Raw genomic sequence first — 27584 nt, 5'->3', positions numbered from 1 at the left:
CAATAGATATAAACGTAATCTTAAACTGTCCCTGTTTGATATTAAAACGTTACATTTTTTGGATCAGAGTCAGTGATACAACTGCTGCCTGTGAATATCTGCTCAGATCCATTTAGCAAAAAGGATCTGAGCAGCCATAGATAACGTTCAGCGGTTTTGTTTTTTTTTCCTTTTTGTGCATTTTCTTGCATTTAAACGAGACTTAGTTTTGTTGTATTATGACTGAATGGAATTTTAAGCTGGTATAAAATTATGTAATTTTGTTCCCATAAGGATTAGACACATAACAGGAACACTTACATTAAATGGGTGAATAAAACTTGACCTGACTTTGCACGTCAGTGGGTTGTGGCTCTACTGTTGCAGGGCTCTCAGGCCAGGTTTAGTGTTACAGGTGGGTTTGGAGGGTTCCGGCTGTCTTTAATGTGTTAAACAGTTTTAGGACCTGAGGACAGGCGCTTTGTGGGGCTGTCAACCTTCTGTTACTACAGTAATATATGACCTGCATACCTTGGTTGGCCCTGTTGAATATCAACTATCATCTCCTCACCTGCATGGCTGTCTTTCTCTCTGTCCCCCACTCTTTGTATCTCCTTTTCTCTTTCACTCCTCTTTTTCCTCTGCCCCCCTGACGTCTGTCACTTTTATCCGAATCCTGTCTTTCCACTTTTCACTTTGATTCAATCACTCATCACTTGTTGTGCCGTCTCGCTCATGTATCTTTATTTATCTTCCTCCTTTTACCTTCGTCCCACTCTAATGTGTCCGTCTCTCTTTTCAGTTTTATTACTTGAAAAGATTGAGAATGACGACATCGGGAGGAAGACCTTGAAGATCACAGATTTCGGCTTGGCCAGGGAGTGGCACAAAACCACGAAAATGTCAGCTGCAGGCACCTACTCCTGGATGGCCCCCGAGGTCATCAAGTCGTCTCTCTTCTCCAAAGGCAGTGACGTCTGGAGGTCTGACAAATAACATGCCCCCCTACACACACACACACACACACACACCCCCCCAAGAATAAAATATCTACTCTTACTCATTTGTCTGACATTTTAACTCATTCCTCTGTTTGACATTCCTCCCTCTCTCTTTTGCTTTCTTTTTATTGCCTTTGTATGTGCGTCATCCACCAGCTATGGTGTCTTGCTGTGGGAGTTGTTAACGGGGGAGGTGCCTTATCGTGGGATAGACGGCCTGGCTGTTGCTTACGGTGTGGCAGTCAACAAGTTAACTCTACCAATCCCCTCCACTTGCCCCGAACCCTTCGCCAAGCTCATGGAAGGTAAATTAACAGAGGATAACACACCTACACACCCACTGTGGAGGTGTATATGTCAGACCATTACTTCTTACATACGACATTACATTGCAAACTCAACCATAAAAATCTGACACAAAAAAGGCTCTCTTCGTTAAAGTAATAATCTGAAATATTTTCTGTTAAAATAAATGTCTATTAAGTCACTATCTATTTTTGAAAGAAGTAACGCAATGGTAATTGAGCCTATGGCCTACTAGTTAAAGAAATATTTATATATTTGCCGTATTATTAACAGCTAAGGAATTAATTGGAGAAATATAGGGTGACATTTATGAAGAAGGGATCATAGAAAGATATTTTTATATTTATATCTTTGCAGTATTATGATCTGGGTGTCGAGGGCAGACATTTGCAGAAAAAATACTGTATTAAGTTGCTGTTGATGCAGATTGAACATTTCCTACTGCTGCAGCAGTAAAAACATTAAACTAACACAAGTAAATTTTTATTATGAGGGTGTCAAAGGAAATGTAATGTGTTTTTCAGTGGTCTTTTTACTCCCTATTGTTCATCAAAAAGCATCTGCAAAAACAAGACAGTGGTCATTTGTTGATAGCGGATCAGTTTAAAATTTTGCAGCGAGTCATGCAAGAGTCAGGAGCAGCCACAGTGAGCTGCAAGAGACAGGCTGCACACCTCTAACTTAGCAAGGTCTCCTTTAACTGTGCCCTGCTGCCTTCAAACTCCTGCAGCATAAAACTATATCACAGTTGCTTGCAGAATGATGGAAGAAGACCAATTATTGCCAGATTAAAATGACAGTAGTTTGTTTTGCTGCTCCCAGAACGCTGTGACGTATGGGATTACACCAAATTTGATGTCACAACCAACAACTACAGGTGTTGCAACCACTTCTTGGCCTTTGGTTGCCATCAGTGGTAACCACTTTTTAACATAGTCAAAAACAGGGAGAGAAAACAGCAAAACAGGCAGCGCAGACTAAATATATCTTTAATATTTTGCATTTGTGATGTTTGATTGTTGCTGTTACAATCAGAGCCTGAACCAGACACCGCTACAGAGCATTGGTGTGTGTTTACTCATGTGTAATAGGCATCTGTTTTAGAGACAATGGCGAAACAAATAAAGTTGTTTGACTGTGTGGTGAAAAGTTCGACTAACCCATCAACATCACAAATGATTCTGCAAATTGATTTAACTGATAAAGAACCAGATGAACTTGAATAAATAGATATACACAAAGTACAATGAATTTTATTTGGTTGCTGTGATAAAGCTTTTATTCTTTTATGCGACATTTTCATTATTAAGCAGACATTTAACAACATAATTACTGAAAATACAAGGTGACTAAATATGGCAACCATATCTTAAGTTTCTCAACCAAAATCTAATGCCTGGTTGCCGAAATAATACCTAAATATCACGAGACAACAACTTCTGTATTACTAGTAACGTACCTGAACCTAATTAAGCACTCAGGGTCTTTGACGTTATCAAAAACATTGTTTGGTAAAATTTGATTACAGGAACAATACATAAGTTTGAATAATGTGTCTTTACATTGCAATGTGTGTGTCCAGAGTGTTGGGACCAGGACCCCCATGTGCGTCCCTCCTTCTCCTGCATCCTGGAGCAGCTGTCGGCCATCGAGGAGGCAGTGATGGCCACCATGCCCCAGGACTCCTTCCACAGCATGCAGGACGACTGGCGCGTGGAGATCCAGGAGATGTTTGACGAGCTCAGGACCAAAGAGAAGGTGGGGCGGAGTGACGAAACACAAACATCCATATAGGGAGCCACTGACATTACATTACACACACAGTATGAAGACAGACGGGTGGATAAATGCATAAAATCAATGTTTATTTCCTCCTCTCGCCCCTCCGTCTCACACAGTGTGGGAAGTTGAAAACCTGATCTGCAGAATATGTAACAGACCTTCTTTCCATCTTGTACTATTCTCTGCTCTTTTATTTTTTTTAGTGATGATACATGTTGGCTAATCTGTTATGAAGATTTGGCCTAACCATGCAGAATCGCCCAGGACAGCTTTTTATGGACTAAAGGGTTTAATTGGTTACTTTCAGGGGAGAAGCTAATCGCACGTTTAACAAAACGAGTCATTAATGCTGAGGTGCTTTAGCGTACTTCCCCTTGTTAAGACCTTAATCTGCTTCCTGTATAAGTCTCCCATCGCTGGCTTAAAGAGGGGGGTTAATTAGTGTTTGTAGAAACAGCAGGATCAGCACACACAGCGAGTGAACTGAATGACACAGCAACGGAGAACTCCAGGTGTTATTTTTTTGTTTCAAGAGAATTAATTTGACCATAATATTTAATAGATTTATGTATTTTACTTGGTTTTAGTCTATCAGTTATGCTAAACCACCTTTTCATCATGTATCCTTGTGTAACTTCCAATCATACAAATTATTAACTTAACAGATATATCCTGAACTGTCTCACAATGATAAAACCCTTTGAATTTTGCTCAGTATGTAAAGCTTCTTCTAAATCAAGAGAAGAAAGAATAAATAGCTTTAAATGTTATCTAACATTTTCACAAGATTTCATGTAGAATTAACCACTACATCAGCAGATTTCCTGTAAACGTCCCACAGTAATCTGTGTCTAGGTGGGTGGCTGAAGTGGCTTGACTGTAAAGCTGCTTTATGGAAGTCATCCAGTACGGATTATTATTACTCAGCTGAGAGCAATTAAAGAGAAAATAGAGGGAGTGAAGAAAGAGTAAGCCATGGGAGGAGACAAGACTGGTTAGCTTTGTAACACGGCCTGAAACAGCAGGCAGTAATCTTCTGAAACCAACGTGTTACAGAGGGAGTTATCTAATAGACAGTGAACACTTATGCCCCTCTTATAGATGTCTTTCTGCAAAAGCTTTTTTCTCGTTATATGGGAATTATTAGATGTATTTCTACCCGTTTGTCTGTTTGGGTTAAACATGAGCATGTTACAGTCCTGGAGGATTATTAATGTGCACCTCCTCCTGTACTGCCTTAATATGCACATTCAGCACATCCAATGCATCAAAACATTGTTTTCTAGTTGGAGCCGCGCCTCGTTTTCAAACTGTATGGTTTGACTAAAATGAACAATGACAGCAATATAGTCCACGATGAGCAGCGCTAAAATCAACCTGCGTAGTTGTCCCTCTATTGTGACATTAGAAAGTGTCACATTTATCTTGCAAGTGTACTCTTGTTCAACGTTTGGTTTACTTCCTGGATTTTTCCTGCATGGAAATTTTGACATTTTGCTTGTTATTGCTGCCGTGAGAACACAAACCAACTCTGGGCAATTATAAAGCTTTGTAACAACATTAGTCCCTGATTCAGACCAAAGCAAGATAACTCTAGGTCTGAAAGCAGCCTTAAAGACATGCATTTTCATTCTGTTTAAAACCTGGCACCTACATTACCCACACTGCAATTTAATCACCCCCACTTTGGTTAGACATTCAGTGTACCCTGTTTTTAATGATGCTACCTACCTCTCAGCTGTGTCCTGGGACGTGCATCACTGCAGCTGAACACGGTCTGTCACATCTTCTCAACTTTTCAGTCTGTTGATGTATTTGTGAGACTATGACAGTAGAAGTCTGTCTGCCAGTTCAATCACATATGTTTCATTATACCTGGTTCTTGCAGGAGCTGCGTTCCAGAGAAGAGGAGCTGACGCGGGCCGCCCTCCAGCAAAAGTCTCAGGAGGAGCTGCTGAAGCGTCGGGAGCAGCAGCTGGCAGAGCGGGAGATCAACGTGCTGGAGAGAGAGCTCAACATCCTCATTTTCCAGCTCAACAAAGACAAGCCCAACGTGAAGAAGAGGAAAGGCAAATTCAAACGTTCCCGCCTCAAACTGAAAGATGGAAACCGTATCAGCCTGCCGTCAGGTGAGTGCATACACTGTAGGGATGTCTTGATTCACTTTCATGTGTAAAGAGAAATGCCGCCTAGATTAAGAATTCCAGTATGATGTTTTCATAGCTTAGAAAAGTTCAATCAGTATTTGTTAACATGAGCAGCCCTCTCAGTTTCAAACTTGTTGTTACCATTGGTGCACTTGTCCATATGTGCATGTTGCGTTTTGCAGACTTCCAGCATAAGATCACCGTGCAGGCGTCACCTTCTATGGACAAGCGGCGAAGCCTTCACAGCACCAGCTCCTCTCCTCCCAGCAGCCCCACACTCATCCCCCGGCTACGAGCCATTCAGCGTAAGTTCAGTTTTTCCATCAAGTTCTCCTCAGTGTGAGACCTAAATGTATCATATTGTGTTATCATTCTTGTTGTTCTGTGTTGCATTTCTTGGCCTGGATTAAGTCAAAAAAATAAATAAATAAAACTATTCTGAGGACACATCAACTCTGAGGATTTCATGGGAACTGGGAACATGGGGACAGTGTCACAGTGACCAGAGCCGTGTGAACAAAAGCTCCAGAGCCACAAGCAGTCAGCCAGTTGTTTGAACAGTTTGATGATGCCGTTAGTCACGCACCAACGCCCTTGCAATAACTGGAACAAATTCCTCTTGAGCATTTATGGTAGATGCTGATGTTCAGACAGTGGGCACAGATTGTTGCCCAGAGTGACGGCATTTGTTATGATTACCCCTGATAGAGATGATTCTCCATTCTGCAAACTGGCCCGTTTTATATGGACCCAACTGTTTTGGTGTTGCTTTGAGTAACAATGTTTGATAGATGGTGTTTATGTTCCAAGATTTTACAACCTGTATATGTTCCACACAGAAACGTAGCCTACATATACATTCATGCCCTTAAATACATCCTAAAGGTTGGGGGAAAATTGAGTCTGAGATGCATCATGATTCTCTTGTTAAACATGTCTCGATGCAGAAAAGTCAATATTTGGATATTTAAAACCCACTTCTCAACATTGTGATCACCAGTAGTATTTTTGTAGGACCGAGCTGTATGTTCCGTAAGTAAATTTATGCTTAATCATTTTATTTTAATCCTGGATCATTACTAATACCCCATGTTTTTATCTCTCGATAATCATTTTATAATCACATCGTAGCCCTCGAAATCAGATTGAATTGTGAGGTGTCCACCATCATCTTCCCACGTATACTGTTTGATTACAATTACATGTCTCACCAAGAGGGTTCCTGGTTTGAATCCAGAGTGGTCCAAAGACGTGCAGGTTAATTGGTGACTCTAAATTGTCCGTAGGTGTGAATGTGAGTGTGAATGGTTGCCTGTCTGTATGTGTCAGCCCTGTGATAGTCTAATGACCTGTCCAGGATGTACCCCACCTCTCCGACAATGTCAGCTGGGATAGGCTCCAGCGACCCCAAACAGGATAAGTGGTTACGGAAAATGAATGAATGAATAATTTATAGGCCTGAATCCAGTTAATGTCCTGTTTAACAACACATTCAATAATATGCTCCTAGCTTATTAATATAAGATAGATTATACTTTTGTCGTAACACTCATGTTGGTTAGAGGTAACGTGTATGTTTCCCTCCTCAGTGACGTCCCACATGCGGAGGGACAGTTTGTATGTTTACCAACAGGATGTTGATCTGACCAGCGAGCTCACAACCTCCTATGGGCTCAGGAGGAAAGGCAAGCTATTGGCTACTCACATGCAGCGTGGTTGTGGCTAACAGCACAGAGCGCTGCATGTGATGTTTGGCTAACTCTGACAGCTTCTCATCAGTGGGGATAGTTGTGCTGATTGACAAGGTTTTCCTGATGTGTGGATTATAACAAGACTTTGGTGTTTGCTGCTGGTTGAGGTTGTTTCACAGGTGCTCTACTTACCTGAAAATCAAACGGGCAAGTGACAATGATGGTGTGTTGCCACAGACTTGGGTCATTCTGCTATTCATATTTGTTTGAATTTAATAATTGTATACTGATAGTGCTGTTAATTACTACATTTCCTAGTAAATGTTGGCCCCAGTCTGTTGCCCTGACATCTTTGGTGGATCCTCCCTCACAGCTTCACAATGACTAACCCACAGCAATAGGAAGCATTAATATGATAACAGCTCTTTGGGGTTTGTTTATGCTTTTTTGGCTTTTTGAGTTTACATTTTCAGAAATTTATAAACATAGGTGATATTTTTAGTATAAAAAATTAAACTATTACTCTACATCTTCCTGAATCAGAGGCAGTTATTTAAAATAATAAAAGGCTTATATCCATCCAGTGTAGAACAGCCTTATAATCCCTTGACTTTTAAGAGAGAACACCTGTGAGTTATGTGGTTATTTAGACTTTTTAAGTTCTCTTTGAAGACATAGTTGGAGAGAAAGACACCAAAGAAAAATTAAGCGAGAGATTACTACTGGGATTTTACAGATTGCATAATATATTTTAATAATCTTACTAACATGTCTACACCAGATTCCCAATCAGGGCTGTTTGCCTAACAGCACCTTCCTGCAGTTGTTTGAGTCTGTGGTTAACTGCTGTGGTTACTGTGTTAACAGTTACTCAAGATGAGAGCAACCGAACGTGGGGCCGCAGCACCCTCTTCAGGCCAGAGGAGTTTGATGACGTGAAAAAGGGAATCAAGAAGAAAGGAAGAACCTGGGGCCCCAGTTCAGTCCAGAGCAAAGAGAGGCCTGCTGCTGCTGAGAGGTAGAGTGTATGCAGATTCACACAGTAAAAAAAAGCAGGCCAGTAATTTCTCCACTATGATATCAGGGTGGACAACATAACCACATCCTCATGTGTTGACGTTATTTTTGACTCTTCTCTATATTGTAAACAGAAATATATAAATATAAGGTAAAATATCACAAACATATGACACACTACAAGTGAAAATAGTTTCTAATTTCTATTTTTTTGTCTGTGGCGTCTCTTCCTTTTCAGAGTGCGTCCCCTGTCAGATGGTAGTAACCCCTGGTCCACCAGCCTGGTCAAGTCCCAGAAGTCTGTCCCCCTCGCTGCCCTGTTTGCTGAACAAGGTGAGCTTAAAATCCATTGTGATGCTGCACATTTAAAGTGTTGAATTTACATAAAGATATTTTGTGTTTGTTTGATATTTGTGTTATTATTGTGTGAATTTGCTCTGCAGTTTTTGTTGACAGTTTGTCCAAAGTGATAAATAACTGTTGTTTTGCTCAACAGGTTTTGAAATCTTAGTTTTTTTGAGTGCTTGTTTACTTGTAGGATTTATAATGGGGTTTATTGTCCTCATTTTGCTGTTTTCAAACGTAATTTAGTCAATTGCTGTCAAGTTGAAAGTACTCTGTCTACATTATTTACGAAAAAAGCAGTGTTAGAAGATTTTCTTGAATAGAGATAGTTTTATTGTCTCAGGGGAAGTTTTGTTTTTACAGCCTGCACATAAACATCATGAAGAACATACAGATTCATGCATTGCACGCAGTATACTAAGGATGGGTTAAAATTAAAATCTTATTGAGTACTTAAGTACTCACAAAAAAATCCAATGTGAGAGTAGGAATGTAAATTTGCCAAAAATGTAAAACAAGTGCAATTTGAAATTCAGTTAGCCCAGGAGTCTGCAAACTTTACTATTAAAAGAGCCATTATTGGCCAAAAGCCGCAAAACATATTTGAATAAAGGTAACAGTCTGTTCAGTCTAAATTAGCCCATCAACAATACGAACAGGTCTAAGTGAGCATTCATTTATATGATTTACTACAAGGCTGCTACTCTGTGTAATTATTTCGTACTTTAACTTTGGTGGTGAAAGTAAATGAATCTGTCCACACATTATTAAATCCTCTGTTTTCCCCTATGACTTTTCTTTTTTTGTATTTGGAATCTATAGCTAGCCATGCTTGACAGACTCCAGGCCACTGCTACTGAAGTTCAGCTAAATTTAGAGGAAAAGGCACCAGGTGGAAGACGTATGACGCACATTTTAGTTGATGAAACGTTAAAACATTTTTTAATTTGATGTAAGGGCTTCACATTTTTACAGTTGAAGAAAGCAATAATTACTTCAGGCCAACAATAATGAAAAATGAACATTTGAATGTTAAAAAATAAGTGCCATTCATTTCCAGATTTTATGTCAAAGCCAGACGAAGCCACTGAAGAGGGTCTAAAGAGACTCGTGGCTCTGGAGCTTCAAGTTGCCTACTATAAATTAAAAGTCAACATCAGAAAACTTAAACTTCCAACACTGAGCCATTTAACGGTCACAAACTCACACTGACATGGAAATGTCCCAACGCTGTGTGTGTGTGTGTGTGTGTGTGTGTGTGTGTGTGTGTGTGTGTGTGTGTGTCCGTTCGGGTGGTCACTCATTAACTCTCACAGAGCTTATACTCCTGCAGCAGTAGTCTTCTTGTGTCTCATGATTAGAAGAGAGACAGTGAGGCAAGGAGGTGCTAAGCGAAGCAATACACTGTGCGCAGGTCTACAATGAAATAAGTTTTTACCCATTTTAAATTGTAAAAAAAATATATATATATAAAAGTTAAGTTCACATGTGGGAGATTGGGCAGCAGTTACTCTTTCAGTATTCATGCCCATGGACGCCTGTCCTTTTTGCTTGTTTGCGTGTTTTATGTGATTGTATTGTTTGATTTCCACGTCTGTGTTTCCAGCGGGGGGCGGTAAGGACGAGGCATTCTCCCAGGAATGTCCCGACAGCAGCTCCAAGCCAAAGCAGCTCAAGTTCCCCAACCAGGTGTACATCGATCTACCTCTGTGGAGGGACGAGCAGCAGCCTCAGAGCCCCGGTGGGCATTGTGGGTCGGCAGATGCTGGGGTCGGGGCGGCAGGTCAGGGTGCCCCACCAGAGACCCCAGACGACCCCTACACCACCACATCCACCTCATCCACCTCCACCACCCCACAGCTGACCCCCACTAACAGCCTGAAGCGGACGTCAGCTCGCCGCAAGACTGACTCTGTGCTGTACGGCTGCGGCTCACTGCTGGCTTCAGTTGTGCTCGGTTATGACATTAGGGAGGCTCTCAAAAACTCTGGGGAAGATTGCGAGCCCCCGCGCGAGGAGAAAGAGAAGAAGAAGAAGGAAGGCCTGTTTCAGCGAGCGACCCGGTTCCGCCGCAGCACCTCACCACCCAGTGGTCGCTCCCGCAAAGACGAGGCATCATCAAATCACACCGCCACCCAGCCTGTCAATCTCATCTCCATGTCCGCCATCATGGAATGCAACTCCACCAAGTGCCTCTTACAGTCTGAGGCGGAGGTGTCACAGTCCAGCCCGGGGAAGGCTGAGCTGGTGACTGCCAATCATCACGCAGACTCATCCAGACCGGGCCTGGCAGCTTCTACAGAAGGCCAGAGTAACAGGACTGCAGCTAACACACAGACACCAGTGCAAACCCAAAGCCAGCCACCAGAGCAGAGCAACCACAACACTGGAACACGTCTACGCAGAAAGAAATATACCACCAGCCACAATAGTGAGTAACACGAAACAGGGGTGAAGGGAAGTGAGCATGTAGTGTGAAGAGATATTAACTCTCCCCTGTCTTGTCTCCAGCCAATGGCCCACCTGCTCTGCCTCCTCCAGCCACACAGAAGAAGCAGGATAAAGAGAAGGACGGAGCATCAGAGAAGCCTTCCAGTGGCGAGGCCTTCTCCAGACCACGGCCAGTGTCGTTCCGGGCCAGACCTCACGCCTGGGCCCTGCTGCGGGGACGCAACAAGAGCTACTCCCTGGGCCACTACTCTGGAGAGAAGACAGCACAAAACCTAAGCATGGTGCTGACGTCAGAGGGCTGCTCGCTGCTGGACATGGACACAGAGGGACAGAAACGGGACTGCACTGTGCCGCTCTGCCGCATTCAGAGCTCCCCGGGACGGACCTCCGTTTTCGAGCTGGAGAAAGAGTTCCTCTCGTAGGAGCCCTGGAAAGTGATCTGCTGTGGTCATAGTTCATCCCGTACAATCTAGTGTTTCAGAACATACAGACAGAATTTTTGGCCTAAAACTCCTGGAGGGTTTAGAACCAGGCTGCCTTTTTTCTCCTCCATTTTATAAAACGTTCTGTAACATAGAACCCCGCTTTGTCTTAGCTCTAGGACATAGGGATCTCAGTGTTCTAGAGTGTAGCCAAGTCTGAGACTTCTCAAAGACATCTGTGTCACAGGAGGTCTAGAACATGCACCCACTCAGTTTGAGAACAGTCTAACACGTTGCGTTATGTTTTTTCACCCTTCCCATGTCCTGCCTACTGTCACCCTACTGCACTGTGATTGGCTAGTACTTGTTACCTCAACGTGATGCTCTAGTGTAGGACAGTTTTCCTCTTGGTTACATTTGCCTTGCTGTCATTGTTGCTGTAAAAGCTGCAAATGGCTAAAAATCTGATTAACCAAATTGAAGAAAATCAAAGGGTTAGAGAACTCTTTAAGACAGTTGGTCTCAATCTTTTTTGGGCCCTATCAGTTTTCCAGGTCCCCTTCTGCACCATTAGTTGAAATGTAGGTTAATTGTCCTCCTTCAATATTAATATTATGTCATTAAAAAAGCATGTCATTAAATGCCAAAAACAGATTTGATTGAACTGGACAGCTGGAATGTCATTAACATTAGTTTCCCAAGGAACTAAAAAGCCACGTCAATAGAAGTCATACAGTATTTATGAGTGTTAAACAAATGCAACAGTAAGAAAGTTGATATTTAAACTTTAACAGCATCTCGTTATTGATCACAAACAGCAGCCAGACAGTGAGCGGCCAAACTAGAAGTATTCTTATTAATTGTTCCGATTGAAAACAAGGGCAGCCTACTAAGGAAAAGGTCTGAGGTCGCTTGGAAAAAAGCAGTAAATGGACTTGCACTTGTATCACCCCTTTCCAGTCTCGCAACCACTCAGAGTGCTTTCTACACTACGCGTCACCTTTGTACAAAGGTGGCTGAGGATACTGAAAGAGGTGCCACATGCTACACAGCTTTAACACACTCACACGCCGATGGAACAGCCATCAGGAGCGATGTGGGGCTCAATATCTTGCTCAAGGATACTTTGACATGTGGACTGGAGGAACCACAGCTGCCCCAGTAGGCTAGTCAGTAAGCTAGCTTCCGTTGACGGCCTATTTATTGTAACCTTCAAAGGAAATAAGCTAAATTGCTTAAAAAGCCAGTGTAAACCCTGTGCTTAGTGATCCTCAGCCAGTTTCTTCACTGCAGGTTGCACAGAAGTTTCAGCCGTAGAATTGTTGTAGATTTTACAAAGAGCATGAGGAGCCAGCTGTACAGGCCGCCGACCTGTAGATGAGGCTTCTTGCTATGCAAAAAAACTGAGGCAGGCACAGCTGCAGTGTCTCAGCCAAGTCCCTCTCTCTTTTTCTTTCTAAGAAATACTATTGCTCACGGTTTTCCAGCGCACCACATTCAGAAGTAGAATAGCTTTCTGCTGTAATGCATTAAAAGAATTGAGATATGCTCTTTGACAGAGGCACGCGCCTGAAGCATTAGAGCTCTGATCAGGCCCAAAAAATCTGGCCCAACCCTAACTTTCAAACCATGGCAGTAGTTTTGGGCCAGAGCCCAATTAAAAAGCCGACTTTCCCCTAATTTTCTAAGGGCTGATGTGTCTCCTGGCATCCCTTCTCCTACTTCTCCGTTTCTTCAAGAACGTTGTCAGCTCTGCTGGCGTCTTGTGCACACAACAGGTTCTGCGGAGCGGGCTGCACCCCTCCGTGTGTCTCCCTCTTGCAGTGTGCACAGCGCCCCATGGTGATGCCATGCACAGATGACAATCACTGCTCTGCTGCATGTTACACACATCTCTTCTCTCCACTGTATTGCTCCATGTTTAGTCACATTACCTCTCCCTAGAAATCTGCGCTCATAGCACAGTAGGGCGGGACTTTGGCCATGCTCACAGCTAGCATCCACTCAGAAGGACATGTTGAGGTTATGAGTACCACCCAATCACAGCACAGTGTGGCAGGACCAGGCAGAACACTGGCAGCAGAATAATAACGCATACACACTGCCTTGTCTCTTGAACACACACACAGTTCTGAAACCTGAGCAGAACGTTCTGGATCAGCAGCTCCTCCTCTGATCCCTCGGTGCTCGACTGTCGCCTTTGTTCGCTCACCTCTGTCTCTCCCTTTTGTTACCTTCTTCCTTTCTCGTTCTGTCGGTGCAGCTCAACGTTGACCGCTGCTGCAGCTTTCGCAACACAATACCCTCACCTTTTTATTTATATATATATTTTTATAGGTAATTTAATATGAAGAGACTTGACCTTACCGTAGCGACCAGCAGGACATACATTCCATGTCAGTTTCAAAGTTGTGCGATCACGCTTTTAGGTTTTTGTGACTTGAGAATCATGCATGCATGTACCCTTAAAATGTTGAACAAAAAAAAAATGGTTATGCCTTGTTTGTAAATATGTCTTTTTATCCCATTCTCAGCCTAATGCTGGCAGTTGTTTTGTATTACATATATGCTGTTTTATGACTGTTTTAAAAGTCAGTGATGCTGCAGTATCGTCTGTGTTCTGGGGACAGGTTACACACTGGATCGTAGCAGGGATGCAAGTATGTCTCCTCCCAAAATGCCCTGAAGATTTTAGAGATGCAGGTAGAAAAACACTGGAAGTCCTACGAAGCAAACGTGAAATCTTTTCACTCAAAACTTGGATAAATTTTAAACGGCCACTGTGGTCATGTGTTGCTAATATGGATTTTTCTAAGAGTATTTATAGAAACGGTTGTTTTTTTTGTTTGTTTATTATTTCCTGTACTCAGCACACTGCAGCAGAGCGGGGGAACACTTCAGTCACGAATGTTCGTGTCAGGAAAACCTGCCATAAATTATGAATATAATCTAATCCCCCCTGATGATGGCTGATTGGCTGAACATAATGACACAGCAGATTTCAGATTCAAGTATTTCTACACAGCCCGGGAGTGACCACGCCACCAAATAGCAATACTGTAAACCAGACTGTGATGTAATACTGTAAACCAGACAAACTGTGCCTTCTGACGCATTGATGTTTCTCTGTATGTCAAATTCATGTCTTCATTTTTACTATCATGTGAGCACAGTATTGCAATTTAGGCAAACAAATGACAGGGTTCCCACGATCATGAAATTCCTAAATTAGAGAAACTGTTTTCAAGGCCTGGAAATAATTCAGAGATAACAAAATGTTTTGGCAAAGTTTTGAATATACACTTTTTTGGCTATTGTTTAAAGTATGTTTAGAAAATTCCCATCTTAACATTCTGTAGAATTTGTTCCGTATAATACTTATTTATATCTAGTGCTGTGACTGTTGAAACATCACTAATATCAATTGATATACACTGGCGTATGCATGCAGTAGGGTTACACTATATGAGGAAAACATGCAGTCACGTTGTTGAATATCACGATAACAATATTACATTACTAATATTACGATTACAATATTGCCACAGTATTACTTACTAAGAATATTACGTTAATAAACTGATAGTAAAGTGTACCAGGTTTTTTATATATATAACATATTAAACATTGAAGCGAGCAAAAAAAAGCACCGATTTAAAAAAAAAAAAAAAAAAAAAGGACGATGGTTTCATTTTTAAGTGTAGTTTGCTACTGATCCTCTTTGAAGTAGCTCCAAAAAAAAATTCCTTAGTGCAATATTGCAGTCTCTCGTGCAAGTTGACATCCAAATGACAATAAAAAGATATATTGTGAAGCCGTTGTATGCAGCTAGATGGCAGCAACGTCTAACAAGTGAGTTACGTTCGCAGTGCTAGCAGTTTGCTTATTCCCAAATGCCTTCTTGAAGTGCATGTTTAATAATTTGTCGTCCTTGAATGACTAGGCTTAAGAGAGAGGCAGACCCTAACTGCACTGGATGTGGGCTCTGCAACAAAATGTTTGACGTTAGCAACATGGGGAAGCAGCCTATTTTAAAATACTTAAATAAGGTCATAAAAGTGGGGTAAAATACTATGAAAAGTTTTTCAAATGAATTGGTAAAAATGAGTGGGAACCCTGAAATTTTATGTTTAATTAAGTCACGTTTTTGGTTTTGTTTTTTTTCTTTTTGTCCACTTTTTATGTAGCATCAAGCAAACAGTGTCAGCATGTCGTCAAATCTCTATCTAATCAAGCTCAGGAAGGTCTGGAGACATTAAGGACTGATTTGTTCAGCAGGTTTTTCTCTGGGCTTCTGAGCTTGACAGTGTGGAGGTTTGACTGTGTATCTAGTCCCTTGGTCACTCCTGGGCTCTCTAACTCCTGTGTTACTGTTGACTGATTATATCCCCCCTTTCTTCCCCGCTGTCTTACTTCAGTCTGTTTTTGAGAACATTAGAAAACATGTCCCCCTGTTGAAGGACAAAACAAGGGCTCATCTACAGCGAGATCTGAATTCCCATATGGTGTAAATATAATTGTGATTCCTGATGTGTATATCACTGCGGCATCTTATGATGATTTAGAATGTGAAGTTTCCCATGATCTGTGTTTTATGACCACTGACTGTCAAAGCAACACTGTAAAGGCCTTACTAATCACCGAGCTGTTAAAGGGGCAGTTTACAAGCCAAGATATCACTGGATTTACCCTTTGCTATGAATTAAGGGTTCAATCTGTAAATACCACAATGCACTGGTGCTCTATGTTCCCTTAAAAATATTTTATTTCAGTTTGAAGCTGCGGTTTGTCGTCCGGTTCATGACTCGACGTGTAAACATTCCACTACATTTGACAAACTGCAGCATGAATATTTGTGATACCGGTTATCAATAAGGTGCATTCAGGCTTCTGGCTAAGGGACCAAATTCACCTCGACCAGCACTAAAGGCCTCTCTGTCTTCAGGACCAAAACCACTAAATGAACTAGCTGCTAGTGAGGAGTTCTTACAAAGAAAACGACTTGGTACGAAAACTACACAAAACGACCTCAGAGGCGCAGCGCTGTCGCTGAAAGACCCGCCAGCTTCTGATCAATTAACGAGACTTCCTGTTAAATGCAACACTTCCTTTAAGTCACTGAACGTCTCTGTCACGCTGAAACGTGTCAGATTAGCTTTGAGTTCATCTGTTTCAGTGAACTTCTTTTGTTATCATTACAGTATTGGTTATTTCACGCCTGATTGATCAAGAGTATCAAGTTTTATCAACATTTTGAATAAAGTCTAAATCAAGACTAATGTTGCCTTTGTTTTTTCTCTTGCTGCAGAATGACCACGATTATTTGATGCTGATTCCTACTTAGATTTCAAGAAGTATTCAGATCATGTACATCCCGTAAGTTAAAGTGGTGATATGATTTCTTTCTTACTGCAGTGAAAAAGCAGTATATCCTCACATTTTCAAGGTTTTCAAGGTTTTCTTGGTCACTTGGGATTTTCCAGCTCAGCTGTCGCCATACTCAAAGCTGCTGCTCTGTCACTATGGTCTCTTCCTACTTCCTGTCCCCTTTTGGCTAGTTGACTTAAAACATATCACTTTCAGGGCACCTGTGCGGACAAGACACCACAGACAGCTTTTCATGGTGGCAATAGGCTTAATCAGCATTGTGTGAACTTGTTTGGCCTGAATGTAACAGATGTAGAAGTCCTGCACTTCAGCTTTAATATTGATTATTAGGCTAACAATATGATGCATCAATGCGTACTGTGTTGGGGACATCTATGGGTGTGTGCCCCCACAGCGCTCGTGAGTTCGGGCCCTTATAAAAAAAAAGAAAAAGGTGGCAAACAGCAGACATCCAAGAGATACAACACCAAAAAAAGAGATTGAGACTGGCTTTTACTTTCACTTTCGCTGGCGAGCATGTTTACAGACAGTTACTGTATATCTTTTAAAGTATGAAAAGACCAGGGGCCATATTCACAAAGCTTTCTAGTGTGATGATGACGTCACTTTAATAGTCAGCAGTTCATTTCATTTCCACTGGGTGTCCACAGTCCACACCTTGCAGGCTCACGAAAGGGTGTGTCTGTGACAACCAATCACATCTGTCATAGGAATGAGACACACCTAGCAACAGGGTCAACCACACCTCCCCACTAAGGTAAAAGTTTCTGTCCTTTCCTTGCTCAGAGTTGCTCTGAGAACTTTCCGAAATCGCTCCTAAGCTCAGACTCCTTACTAAAAAATTGTAGGAGTAGGAGAGTGTTCATTGAATGTTTATGAATATGGCCCCAGACCTCCATTATTGCTCAAAAACATACTAGCTGCACAAAATGTTTACCAATCTGCAGCTGAAAATAGACCCCAAGAAGTGCACTATTTAGTCCTGTTTGAGTGTGCTTTGTTAAAAACTGCAGCGCATGGCTGTCTTAGGAAAATATTGAGCCATTTTTTGGAAATGAAAGAATTAAGCAACAGTATAAACACTGTTGATTTTATTCCTCACTCTCATAGGGTTGAATGACAGCAAGAAAAATATAGGCTACCTAATCCTGTGAGACAGATTGAACCAGTGTAAACAGTGTGAGTGGCTTTAATTTGTAACATGGCACATACAACAAATACATGATACATTCTTAGAGTTTTGCGTCTGAACAGTGCTGAAGTGTAAACTCGTTGCGTCACAGTAAAGCTCCTGAGATATTTTGGCAGTGTTTGACTTTAAGATTTTTTTTTGGCTAAAAGTTTTGGTAACATTTATTGATCTTCACAGGTGAATTAAAGTACAGACAGTGGTCACAGTGTTAACTTATGCAAACTACATCCTTCCTGCCCCTGCACAAATGAAACTGATGCTGGAGGAACAGTTTAAGCAAACAAACAGAAACGTTAAGACGAAGGAAATCATTAAATAAAAAAATCTGAAATACCTGTAGAGAAAGCTGAAGTAGATATTAGTGTCTTAAGTCTGTGTGATTCACTTGTAGTGTGTCGAAAGTGAAAAATGAGCTGTGCTTCATGTAAAGGACAAAACAAGCTGAAGAGATGAAATTATCTTAACTCAAGGTCCACTCACTAGATTTTACCGGAGCTTTGAACCACATCATCATCATCAACAATAAATTGTGAAGACAATAAAGCCTCCACTAAAATAGCATTTTAAATCTTGTGTGTGATTTATCCTGGCTTCATATGAGCAGAGGAAATCTCCGCTCGTCACTAGGCTAATTTACACAATGTAAAATGCTATAGGCTTGTGCTAAAAATGTTAGCACTTGTGGGGAAACAATTTGTGGGGAAATGTGTCCAGATAAAGACAAGTGCTTTGTCTGTGAATTCTGCGAGTTACTGTGAAGCTGAGTTGTGTACTTGTGTTTGAAACTGTCTCTATAAGCCATGTTTAATGTGTGTTTTAAGTGTGTTTTGAATTAACGAAACTTTACAGCTCTTCACACAAACCTCTGCCGCCGACTAGTGGTTTGGAGGTGTAACTGCAGAGTGACACAGACACACCGCTGCTCAGGTATAAATGCTCGGCCATGTGCGTAGGCTACAGCGCAGGCTCTGTATAGAGCTGACACACAAAATAAATCCCACATTTAAAAGCTGGTAAATGGACCTTGAGTTAAGATTATTTTAGAACATTCACAAACAAAATTTTACATTACATAAAAGCTCTTGAGTGAAACAAAGTGTCCTGGAGGCTGAAATGTTTCAAGTACTGTACGCCCAGTTTACCTCCACAGTTCACACCACACGTCAGATCCTTAATGCTTTAAAGAATAAAGTGCATCACTTTTACTGGCACTAATATTTCTGGCAGCAGCCGTCGAGGTAGCGATGGATAATCAAAGCTGAACTGATGAGTGAAAAGTCCAGTCATTCAGAGTGTCATGTTGGCAGAGTTTATCTACAGCAAAGAGAAAGAGGGAGGAAAACATTAATGAACCACACAAAGACATAACTGTCCAGACTCACATTATTACAACTCTACAATCTGTCGCAGGTCTAAAAATAGTGCACAGGGTGGAGTGAGCAGAGGTAATTATAGTCATTGAGGAGAAACTCTCCTGCTAAGATTTCTCCTCCAGGAGTTTCATTTTCCCTCCCTCTTTCTGTCTCGCTGCCTCGGGCGATTGTTGTGCGACAGCTGATACTTGACTTCTCATTTGGTAATCTTTTGTGGCAGCGGAGAGGTTACCTTTCACTCTCCAACAATACTGTGCAGCTCAGACACAGTCACACAAAGCAGACACTTGTAGCGTGCTCTCACAGATAAGGTGGCTTGTTACTGCAGTGATGTGCACTCAACAAACTAAACTGAACATGTATACAAATAAGGAGAAAGATGAGTTTCTCTGGGAGTGTGTGTGTGTGTGTGTGTGTGTGTGTGTGTGTGTGTGTGTGTGTGTGTGTGTGTGTGTGTGTGCTGGTACCTGTGTGATCAGAGTGTAGTGACACATTTCTCAGGGCTGCGCACGCTGCGCTTGGTCTGGAGGGGGATCATGGTCTGGGCTTGCAGGCAGTATTTGGCCTTGTGCTTCAGCTCTCTCAGAGTCAGCTTGTTGGAGCAGCAGCCCATCTCAAACACCTTCTGAGGAGGAGAGAAGACGACAGGAAGCAGCGAGGGACTGTGATGCACAGTTGGACACGTGAAACAATCGTTACATAAGATAGCCTACCATGGAGTCTGACAGCAAACTGAGCCTTACAGGAGAAATTATATACTACATGTCGGAAAAAAAGTTGTGTTTCCTAGTGTTGTTGTTGTTCTTCTCTTTTATTATTGTTCTTGTTTTGTTGTTGTTCTTCTTCTGCTCTTCCTCTCCCTCTTTTTTCTTCCTCTTTGATTTCATAACAGTAGTAGTGTTAGTGTAACTGCTTCACTAGTATGTGAGTTCCAGACTCCAGGTAAACATCTGTTTTTTACCATGATGATGATTCTCTTAGTGCTGAAAGTTAATCGATTCAACAACAATTTTGATAATTGTTTCATAGTTTAAGTCAGTCATCACCAGCTATTTTCTGATTCCAGCTCCTCAAAAGTGAAGATTTGCTACCTCTTTACTATTTAATCACATAAATTAAATATCTTTGGGTTTTGGGCTGCTGGACAGACAAAACAAGACATTTGAAGACATGACCTTAGAGTCATGTGACCGCTGTTTGACATCTGGTGAACTGAGAGCAGCATTTTTCTGACCCTTTAAAGAATAAACGAAACTATTAACAGATGAATCAATAATGAAAATAATTATGAATGTATGCTCAGTAGAATAAATGGCCATCAGGAGAAAGGAGTATCTCCGATGTATGAGGACATTTGTGTAACATGCTTTTGTTTGTTAGTTTCTTCTCTTTCCTTCTAGACTTATTTGTTAATTTCTCTTTATGTACTGGAGTCCACCTCCATATCATAAATAATATGTGCCTTGTGTTCTTGTATGCCCGGAAAATAATACATGTATGCCATGTACCGAGCCGAAATAATAAAAAATAATTGCTGGTTGCAGCCCTTAAATCTTTACTTCACAGGCTCGTCTATATCATTACACTGCATTTATTTAGCTGACGCTTTTATCCAATGAGACTTACATTAAGTGCATTCATAGCAAAAATAAGAATGCGGTTGAAAGATAAGTGTCATGGTGATGTTTGGTTTTGTGTTTGGGATTGTTCTGTGTTTTTTTCTCCCTGGCAGAGTGTGTGTGGGCAGCTGAGGATGTGGCTGGCTGGCTGAGCAGGGCCTTCACAATGAGGCACACCTGGTCCTCATCAGTAATCACTCCTGCCATAAAAGCCTGATCAAGACACCACTCCTGTGTCTCTGCATCTTTGGGATCCAAACACCAAAACTTAAAACCTAACAATAAGCTCAATGTAAAAGTAAATATCCATTAATTACTCATCCATCATAATTATTTATTCTTAATGACTGTTTGCTTGGCTGCAGACAAATTTCACGTTTGCATGTTCAGCTAATCTGCTGCTCCACCAAGGAGCTCATGTTTTTGGTGCCATTTGTTTCTTTGTCCGCATGATTGCGGGAAAACTAGTGGCCTGATTTTCCTGACTGTGTGTGAGTGTGTGTATGTGTGTGTGTACCTCCTCTCCGCTGGTGTGTTTAAGGTAGATCTTGTAGTGCAGACTGCTGTGCAGCTTCCGGACGAGCAGCCTGGGCGGCCTCACACGGACCACAATCCCTTGCTCCGTGAGGTTCAGCTTCAGTACGGGAGAGCTGATTTTGGCTGCAGATACATTAGAAGGATAACATTTTAAGTTTCTTTTTTTAATGCACGATGATGAAGCACAAATCAAAGCCATGACAGAGAGACAGTGAAAGGGGGTACTTTGTGTTTTTGTGTGTGTTTTGTTGACATCTTGTACTTCAAGGTTGCAGGTTGGGGAGTTAAAGCACCAGACGACATCATAGGCTTATCAAACATGTTTTTTATCTTTAGAAATTGACTAAATAAATGACGAAATAAAGAACTATATATAGCAGTATGTGTTTCAGGTTGTTTATTCTTCCCTCAGTAGTTGCATCAGTTTGAGGAAGCCAGGAAACAAAGAAGAAGAGGATGCAGACGATGATGAGGAGGAGGAGGAGGAAGAGGAGAGTAAACACTCACTGTCCCAGCGCGGGCTGAACCTCGGAGACAGGGCCCAGGCTGATTTGCTGGAGGGCAGGGAGGAGGCGTGCACTCTGGCGTAGTACCACTCTCTGAGGTCAGAGGTCAAGTCACTGAGGTCACACTGGTGCTTCTGGATCCCCTGACAGCCGTCGACATCCAACCACTGAGGCTCGCCATAACTGAGGAGCAGACACAGAGAGACAGACACACAGAGAGATAGACACACAGAGACAGACACACACAGAGACAGACACACACAGAGACAGACACACAGAGAGGTTATTTCACTCTGTGGATCACAGTTGTCTCACAGCAGAGAGGTGGAAGAAATACTCTTACATCTTTTACTGAAGTTAAAATGGTGTTACCTCAGAGTAGATCTACTCTGTTACAAGTAAAAGTCCTGTATCCAAAATTATCTTTTACTTGAGTAAAAGTACAAAAGCCTCAAAACATATTTAAATTGCCAAAAGTAAAAGTACTATGGGAGCGCATTGCATTGTGAATAAGTTAAAGCAATTGACACCTTATCTCGTAATTATGAGCTAGTATCTCGTAATAATAAGAAACTATCTCATAATTATGAGTAACTATCTCTTAATTATGAGAAACTATCTCGTAATTATGAGAATTACGAATTACGAGATAGTTTCTCATAATTACTCAATATTTTCTCATAATTACGAGATACTTTCTCATAATTACACAGTAGTATCTCATAATTACGAGAAAATATTGCGTAATTATGAGAAACTATCTCGTAATTATGAGATGCTATCTCGTAATTACAACATAGCATCTCACAATTAAGAGAAACTATCTCGTAATTTTGAGATACTATTGCGTAATTATGCGAAATTATCTCATAATTATGAGAAACTCTCGTAATTATGAGAAAGTATCTCGTAATTATGAGAAATTATCTCGTAATTATGAGATGCTATCGTAATTATGAGATGCTATCTCGTAATTATGAGATAGTATCTCACAATTATGAGAAACTCTCGTAATTATGAGATGCTATTGCGTAATTATGAGAAATTATCTCATAATTACGAGATGCTATCTCATAATTATAAGAAACTACCTCGTAATTGTGAGATAGTATCTTGCAATTATGAGATTGTATCTCGTAATTATGAGATAGTATCCCATAATTATGACAAACTATCGTAATTATGAGAAATGATCTCGTAATTATGAGAAACTATCTTGTAATTAGTATCTCGTAATTACAAGATAAGATCCTGATGTACTACAATAAGGCATTTTGCTGACACCGTAATATTAATTAGCTGATTTGTACAGTGAGCCCACGAGAAACACAAGGACGGCACTTCCGGTCAACGTTCTTCAGAATAAAAGCATTATATCTGAATAAATTTAAAAACCAATTGACACATTATCATTAAAAATATCACAAACATGATTATATAATGTTTTTTATTCATTCAGTGAATGTAATGCCCTTCCGTACAGCACAAATCATGCAGACTGAACCATTCCATGTTGATACATTAATATTGTGATGTGAATGAACACTGGGACTTATTGATTGAGCGGCAACAGGTGTGTCTGATTGCAGGTAGAAGACATGAAGCCCTGCGACTGATTGACTGAACCGGCAGCAGGTGAGCCTGACTGCAGGCAGGAGGGACTCCGGCTTCCAGAGATAAATGACAGACGCCGACCGGGTGAGTTAAGTACCTTTAATATTCTTTATGTATTTACCTTGTGTGTGTTTTCAAATGCCTTTTAGCCATGTGGGTTGAGAGCGCAGCGGGGAATTAGACTGTAACCTGTGCAGGGCAGGTCACGTGTGTTTGCAGTGTACAAGCTGTGTGTAAGTTGCAGTGCCTCCAGCAGAGGGCGACAGCGTGCCGTGTTTATTGGTGTGCTTGAAGCCAGTAGTCTGGTCCTGGTTTGAACTTTTTGCGGTGGATAATAGTGGGAGTCTTTTGTTGGGTGACCTGTTGCAGTCTTTCGCCCATTTTTATGAATTGTGTCATTTCAATTATGTTACTAAAAGTCACTTATTGTATTTTGTACAGCCTGCATCCTGTGATTGTTTGACGGCTCTGACTTGGTGGCAGTGAATTCCTGCCACGTATTTTGAAACCCTGTATTTATTACACTATGTGCATCACTTTGATGTTGCAGCTGGGCTCATTTCAGTTGCTCTGCTGGCCTTGTGAAGCAAAAGCTTCCTGACACTTTCTTCTTTGGCTGAGGAACTACTGTAACCAAGTACAATCATTAATCTTTTCAAATTAATCAGATAGTTCATGCATCATCTGAGAAGGAAATACAGAAACACTGTGAATGTCTGCACAAATGTAGATCTGTAAATTCAGTAGTTCAGTCCAGCTTCTACCATCTCAAAAATATCTCCAGAATCAGATTATTCCTTTCTAACACGCTTCCTGAAACTGTTATTCATGTATTCATAACCATTTAGATTATTGCAGTTCCTTCCTCTCTGGCATCAGTAAAAAATCCCTCTCACACCTCCAGCTCATCCAAATCTCTGCTTCTTTAGAACTGATTATAAGGTTTTATTGATTACTTAAAACCCTGAGAGGCCTTGTCCCAAGTTATATCACAGATCTTTTACTGCCCTATGTTCCCACTCGCACCCTGCGATCCTCAGATGCATCTTTTCTTGTTGCCCCGAGGTCAACTTTGGGGTGACCTGCCTGAGGAGATCAGGGCTGCAAACTCTGAAAACCCTCTTCTGCTGCTGTACTGCTGTACATATATGTGTGTGAGTGAGTGTGTGTGCGATGTCTCACATTTTCCACTGGACGTAGTACTGCAGTGAGCTGCTGCCGTTGGCGGGTGGAGTCCATTGCAGGATGTTTCTGTAGTCCACAGAGTCAAACCTCACCTGGGAGGGTGGAGCGAGCATCACTGGACCTGAGGAAGTTACATAATGGTTTATGAGACGATAAGAGCAACAGTTAAATAATAATGGTGGTTATTATACAGTAACTCAATAGTTAGGAACAAAAACAGTGTAAAATGAAAATAAGGAGTGGAGTAATACACACTCAAAATGAGGAGAGAAGTGCAGTATAGCCTCGACTCCAATCAGAAGGTGCATTTATTCCAAATAGCTTTTATTATAGGCTCTGAAATTTTTTTAAAAGTTAATGCTTGGTGAGATTTCCTGAGCCTGTGAGTGACTCTTAAAGGATTCATACTGGAAAGAACTGTTCTGGTGATTTATCTTGAGGCTAAAATGCCAAAAAAATAAACAAACCATAGGTAAATAACTTGAAGCAGATGAAACTGAGGAAGAATAAAAGAGTTTTGTCCATATTAAAAAAGAACTTTGTGAACCTGTCCTCCTATGTAAAGCAATCTGCCCACAGTTTGGGTGTCACATTTGACCCTGATCTTCATCATACAAATAACCGTAAAAAGGTTGAAGGTCGTAACCTTAGTCTTGTTTTCTTCAAATTAAAAACACTGTAAAAGTAAAACTTTTTTTTTTTTTTTTATCTCAAGTGGACCTTGAAAAAGTCATTCATGCTTTCATCTCATCACATCCGGACTACTGTTACTCCCTGTGTTCAGGGCTCAGCCAAAAGGCCATTTCCTGTCTCTTCAAAACTCGGCTGCCAGACTTCTTACTAAGTCCAAGAGACAAGACCACATCATTCCCACCCTTGCAACTCTACACTGACTACCTGTTAGGTATAGAATTGATTTTAAACCTTAACTTATGACTTTCACAGCCCTACATGGCCTTGCTCCAACATAATATGGTTTTAATAGTTAAGTATTTTATCATCTTTTTTTACGTATGTGATTTTTCTTACTGGTTTTATTCTGTTTTACATTTATGTATCGCTATATATTAGTGTGTCATTCTTTTATTTTGTATAGCAGTTAAGTCAAGTACAGTTGTTTTTAAATCAACTTGATTTGATTGGCTAAATTATAGATTTACTGACACACTATGAGCCTGGCTGCTGCCTGTGCTCCTCAGGTAGGACCCTCCTAACCTGGTGTTTTCCGTCAGAGCCCTGCAGGTGTGGAGCTCCTTACCTAGGGAACGTAGGTTAGCAAACTCAGTGTCTTCATTTAAAACACCTTAAAATATACTTTTACAGAAAGGCTTTTTTTACAGTATATCTGTTGTGTGTCTAGTTTCTATCCTTATTCTATCAATTTTATTATTTATTTTTAGTACACACTCACACAGTGTTTTATTTGTCTTCTCGCGAGATTTTGAAGTATCTCGTCTCCTCGTTCAGGAAAAAAATGACCATGAAAAACAGAAAAAAAATTACCACAAAAAACAGAAAAAGAAATACCCCGAAAAACAGACAAAAATTACCACGATAAACAGGGAAAAAATTACTCAGAAAAACAGAAAATATTACTCAGAAAAACAGGGAAAAAATTACACCAAAAAACAGAAAAATAAATAAATTACTCCAAAAAACAGAAAAAAATTACGATAAACAGGGAAAAAATTACTCAGAAAAACAGAAAATATTACTCAGAAAAACAGGGCTTTTTTTTTTTGTCAAGTGAATGCAATACGCTTCCGTAGAAAAGTGCTATGAATGAAATGGAATAATGAAATAGATTTATTCTTCTATCTGGTCAGAACCAGGACTCTGTTTGTCCTTAAAAGGACTCTGATGCTGTCACGCTGCAGCCTCATCAATGCACAACATTGTTCCTGAAAACACAGGGCTCGTTTATTCAAACCTGGCAACCTGGATTTAGTTCCTCGAAATCTCAGAGCTCATTACACACATTACTCTAACAGATGTCATCGTCTGCTGGGCCGGCCCATAAGTCGGCCGCATTTCTACTTTGTTCTTGGCTGAAAAAAAAATCAACTTACTGTTGGTTGGCAACTGATAATGACTGACATTTAGTAAGTTTTGACTCTTCTGAGACGAAGAACATAAGTTGTGATTCACCTAATTTACTGCTCAGTCAAGTCTGTTTGCATTTTATTATATTCTGTATGAGTGTAGAAGCTGGTTTTTGTGAGTTCTGTTGTTGGTTATTTTGTGAGAGCACCCATCAGTCTGTGAGGTTCCTCTCAGCTGATGTTTAAAACTCAGCAGAGAGAAAAATCAGTCAGACAATAACAATCCATAATATAACAGCATATAAATATGGTTACCTTGAGCTGTGACACAGACTCCCAGGTTCCCCAGCAGCACGGCTCCGAGCAGTAGACGGGTCATGGCGTTGATGCTGTTGGGAGCACGACAGACACACCGAGCCACACTGGACTGATGCTGCAGAGAACACGGCGGCCTTTAACATGCCAACTACTTCCCCATTTCCCTTTTCCGTGATGCATGGTCCATTTATGGCTTTCTGTCCCCACTGCAACAATGCTGCACGGTTCGACACAGAAGTACAGTTTTGTGCAACTCACACGTGACAGATTTCATGACCAATGTTCCAGCCTTATCGGGGCTGACATTTTGTTTGTCTATAGATTACTCACCAAATCTCAGATTCTACAGGTGTTGACGCGTTCACTGACTGAACAGTAACAGTAACAATAAAGGACCCCGCCTTTAGTTTTCCTGGATTCAGTCTCGCAGAGGAGATTTAGGAGTCCTGGAGCTGAGTTAGTATTTGTGTCTGCTCAGTATCAGGTGCTTAAATCCTCAGGCAGTGGACAGAAACGTTTTAAAAACCAGAGTCCTGACAGCTGTGATGGTGGAAATACACCATAGACATGTGAAAAAGATGATTAAAATGAGAAATGGTGCGTAAAAACAGTGAAATATATAATGATTCAATGCTTTGTCTCCCCTTTGAGATCTGAAATAAAAGCACG

General features: G+C 41.0%; 2 protein-coding genes across 4 annotated transcripts in view; one reads left to right on the top strand and one right to left on the bottom strand.

Annotated features, from left to right (window-relative positions):
- map3k21 (mitogen-activated protein kinase kinase kinase 21) overlaps positions 1 to 16416 on the top strand; it is a 32597-nt gene extending 16181 nt beyond the window's left edge. Inside the window, exons 2-10 of the mRNA XM_033613376.2 lie at positions 782 to 962; positions 1137 to 1285; positions 2869 to 3044; positions 4957 to 5197; positions 5398 to 5520; positions 7774 to 7924; positions 8162 to 8256; positions 9875 to 10699; positions 10780 to 16416. Coding sequence (XP_033469267.1) covers positions 782 to 962; positions 1137 to 1285; positions 2869 to 3044; positions 4957 to 5197; positions 5398 to 5520; positions 7774 to 7924; positions 8162 to 8256; positions 9875 to 10699; positions 10780 to 11141 — 2303 coding nt within the window. The 3' untranslated portion in view covers positions 11142 to 16416. The remainder of the gene's footprint in view (positions 1 to 781; positions 963 to 1136; positions 1286 to 2868; positions 3045 to 4956; positions 5198 to 5397; positions 5521 to 7773; positions 7925 to 8161; positions 8257 to 9874; positions 10700 to 10779) is intronic.
- Positions 853 to 27131, bottom strand: il22ra2 (interleukin 22 receptor, alpha 2). Of its 3 annotated transcripts, none has more exons than XM_078176173.1 (6): positions 26913 to 27131; positions 24553 to 24676; positions 21758 to 21939; positions 21231 to 21373; positions 19562 to 19719; positions 853 to 984 (listed from the first exon to the last, which is right to left on the bottom strand). In XM_078176173.1, exons 1-5 carry the CDS (start codon positions 26974 to 26976, stop codon positions 19570 to 19572), a joined length of 663 nt encoding a protein of 220 aa, XP_078032299.1. In that variant the 5' UTR covers positions 26977 to 27131; the 3' UTR covers positions 853 to 984; positions 19562 to 19569. The 3 variants fall into 3 exon arrangements, with proteins under 3 accessions (XP_078032299.1, XP_033468713.1, XP_033468714.1); XM_033612822.2 differs by lacking the exon at positions 853 to 984 and adding an exon at positions 17608 to 19035; XM_033612823.2 differs by lacking the exon at positions 853 to 984 and adding an exon at positions 17608 to 19035 and having other exon boundaries at positions 19562 to 19716.
- Between the last annotated feature and the right edge of the window lie 453 nt (positions 27132 to 27584).

Source organism: Epinephelus lanceolatus, chromosome 17, assembly GCF_041903045.1.
Source record: "Epinephelus lanceolatus isolate andai-2023 chromosome 17, ASM4190304v1, whole genome shotgun sequence".
NCBI classification, from domain to species: domain Eukaryota; kingdom Metazoa; phylum Chordata; class Actinopteri; order Perciformes; family Serranidae; genus Epinephelus; species Epinephelus lanceolatus.
Note: the sequence above shows the minus strand (reverse complement) of the source record. Positions and strands in the feature narration are given on the sequence as shown.

Bases quoted from the DNA above. Each gene is read 5' to 3' on its own strand.
- il22ra2 (XM_078176173.1), bottom strand. From the start codon at position 26,976: ATGACCCGTCTACTGCTCGGAGCCGTGCTGCTGGGGAACCTGGGAGTC. The intron at 21,374-21,757 runs GTGAGTGTTTAC...ATGTATCTGCAG, and splicing joins GTTCAGCCCGCGCTGGGACA to CCAAAATCAGCTCTCCCGTA. The intron at 19,720-21,230 runs GTACACACACAC...TCTCCTCCTCAG, and splicing joins AACACACCAGCGGAGAGGAG to AAGGTGTTTGAGATGGGCTG.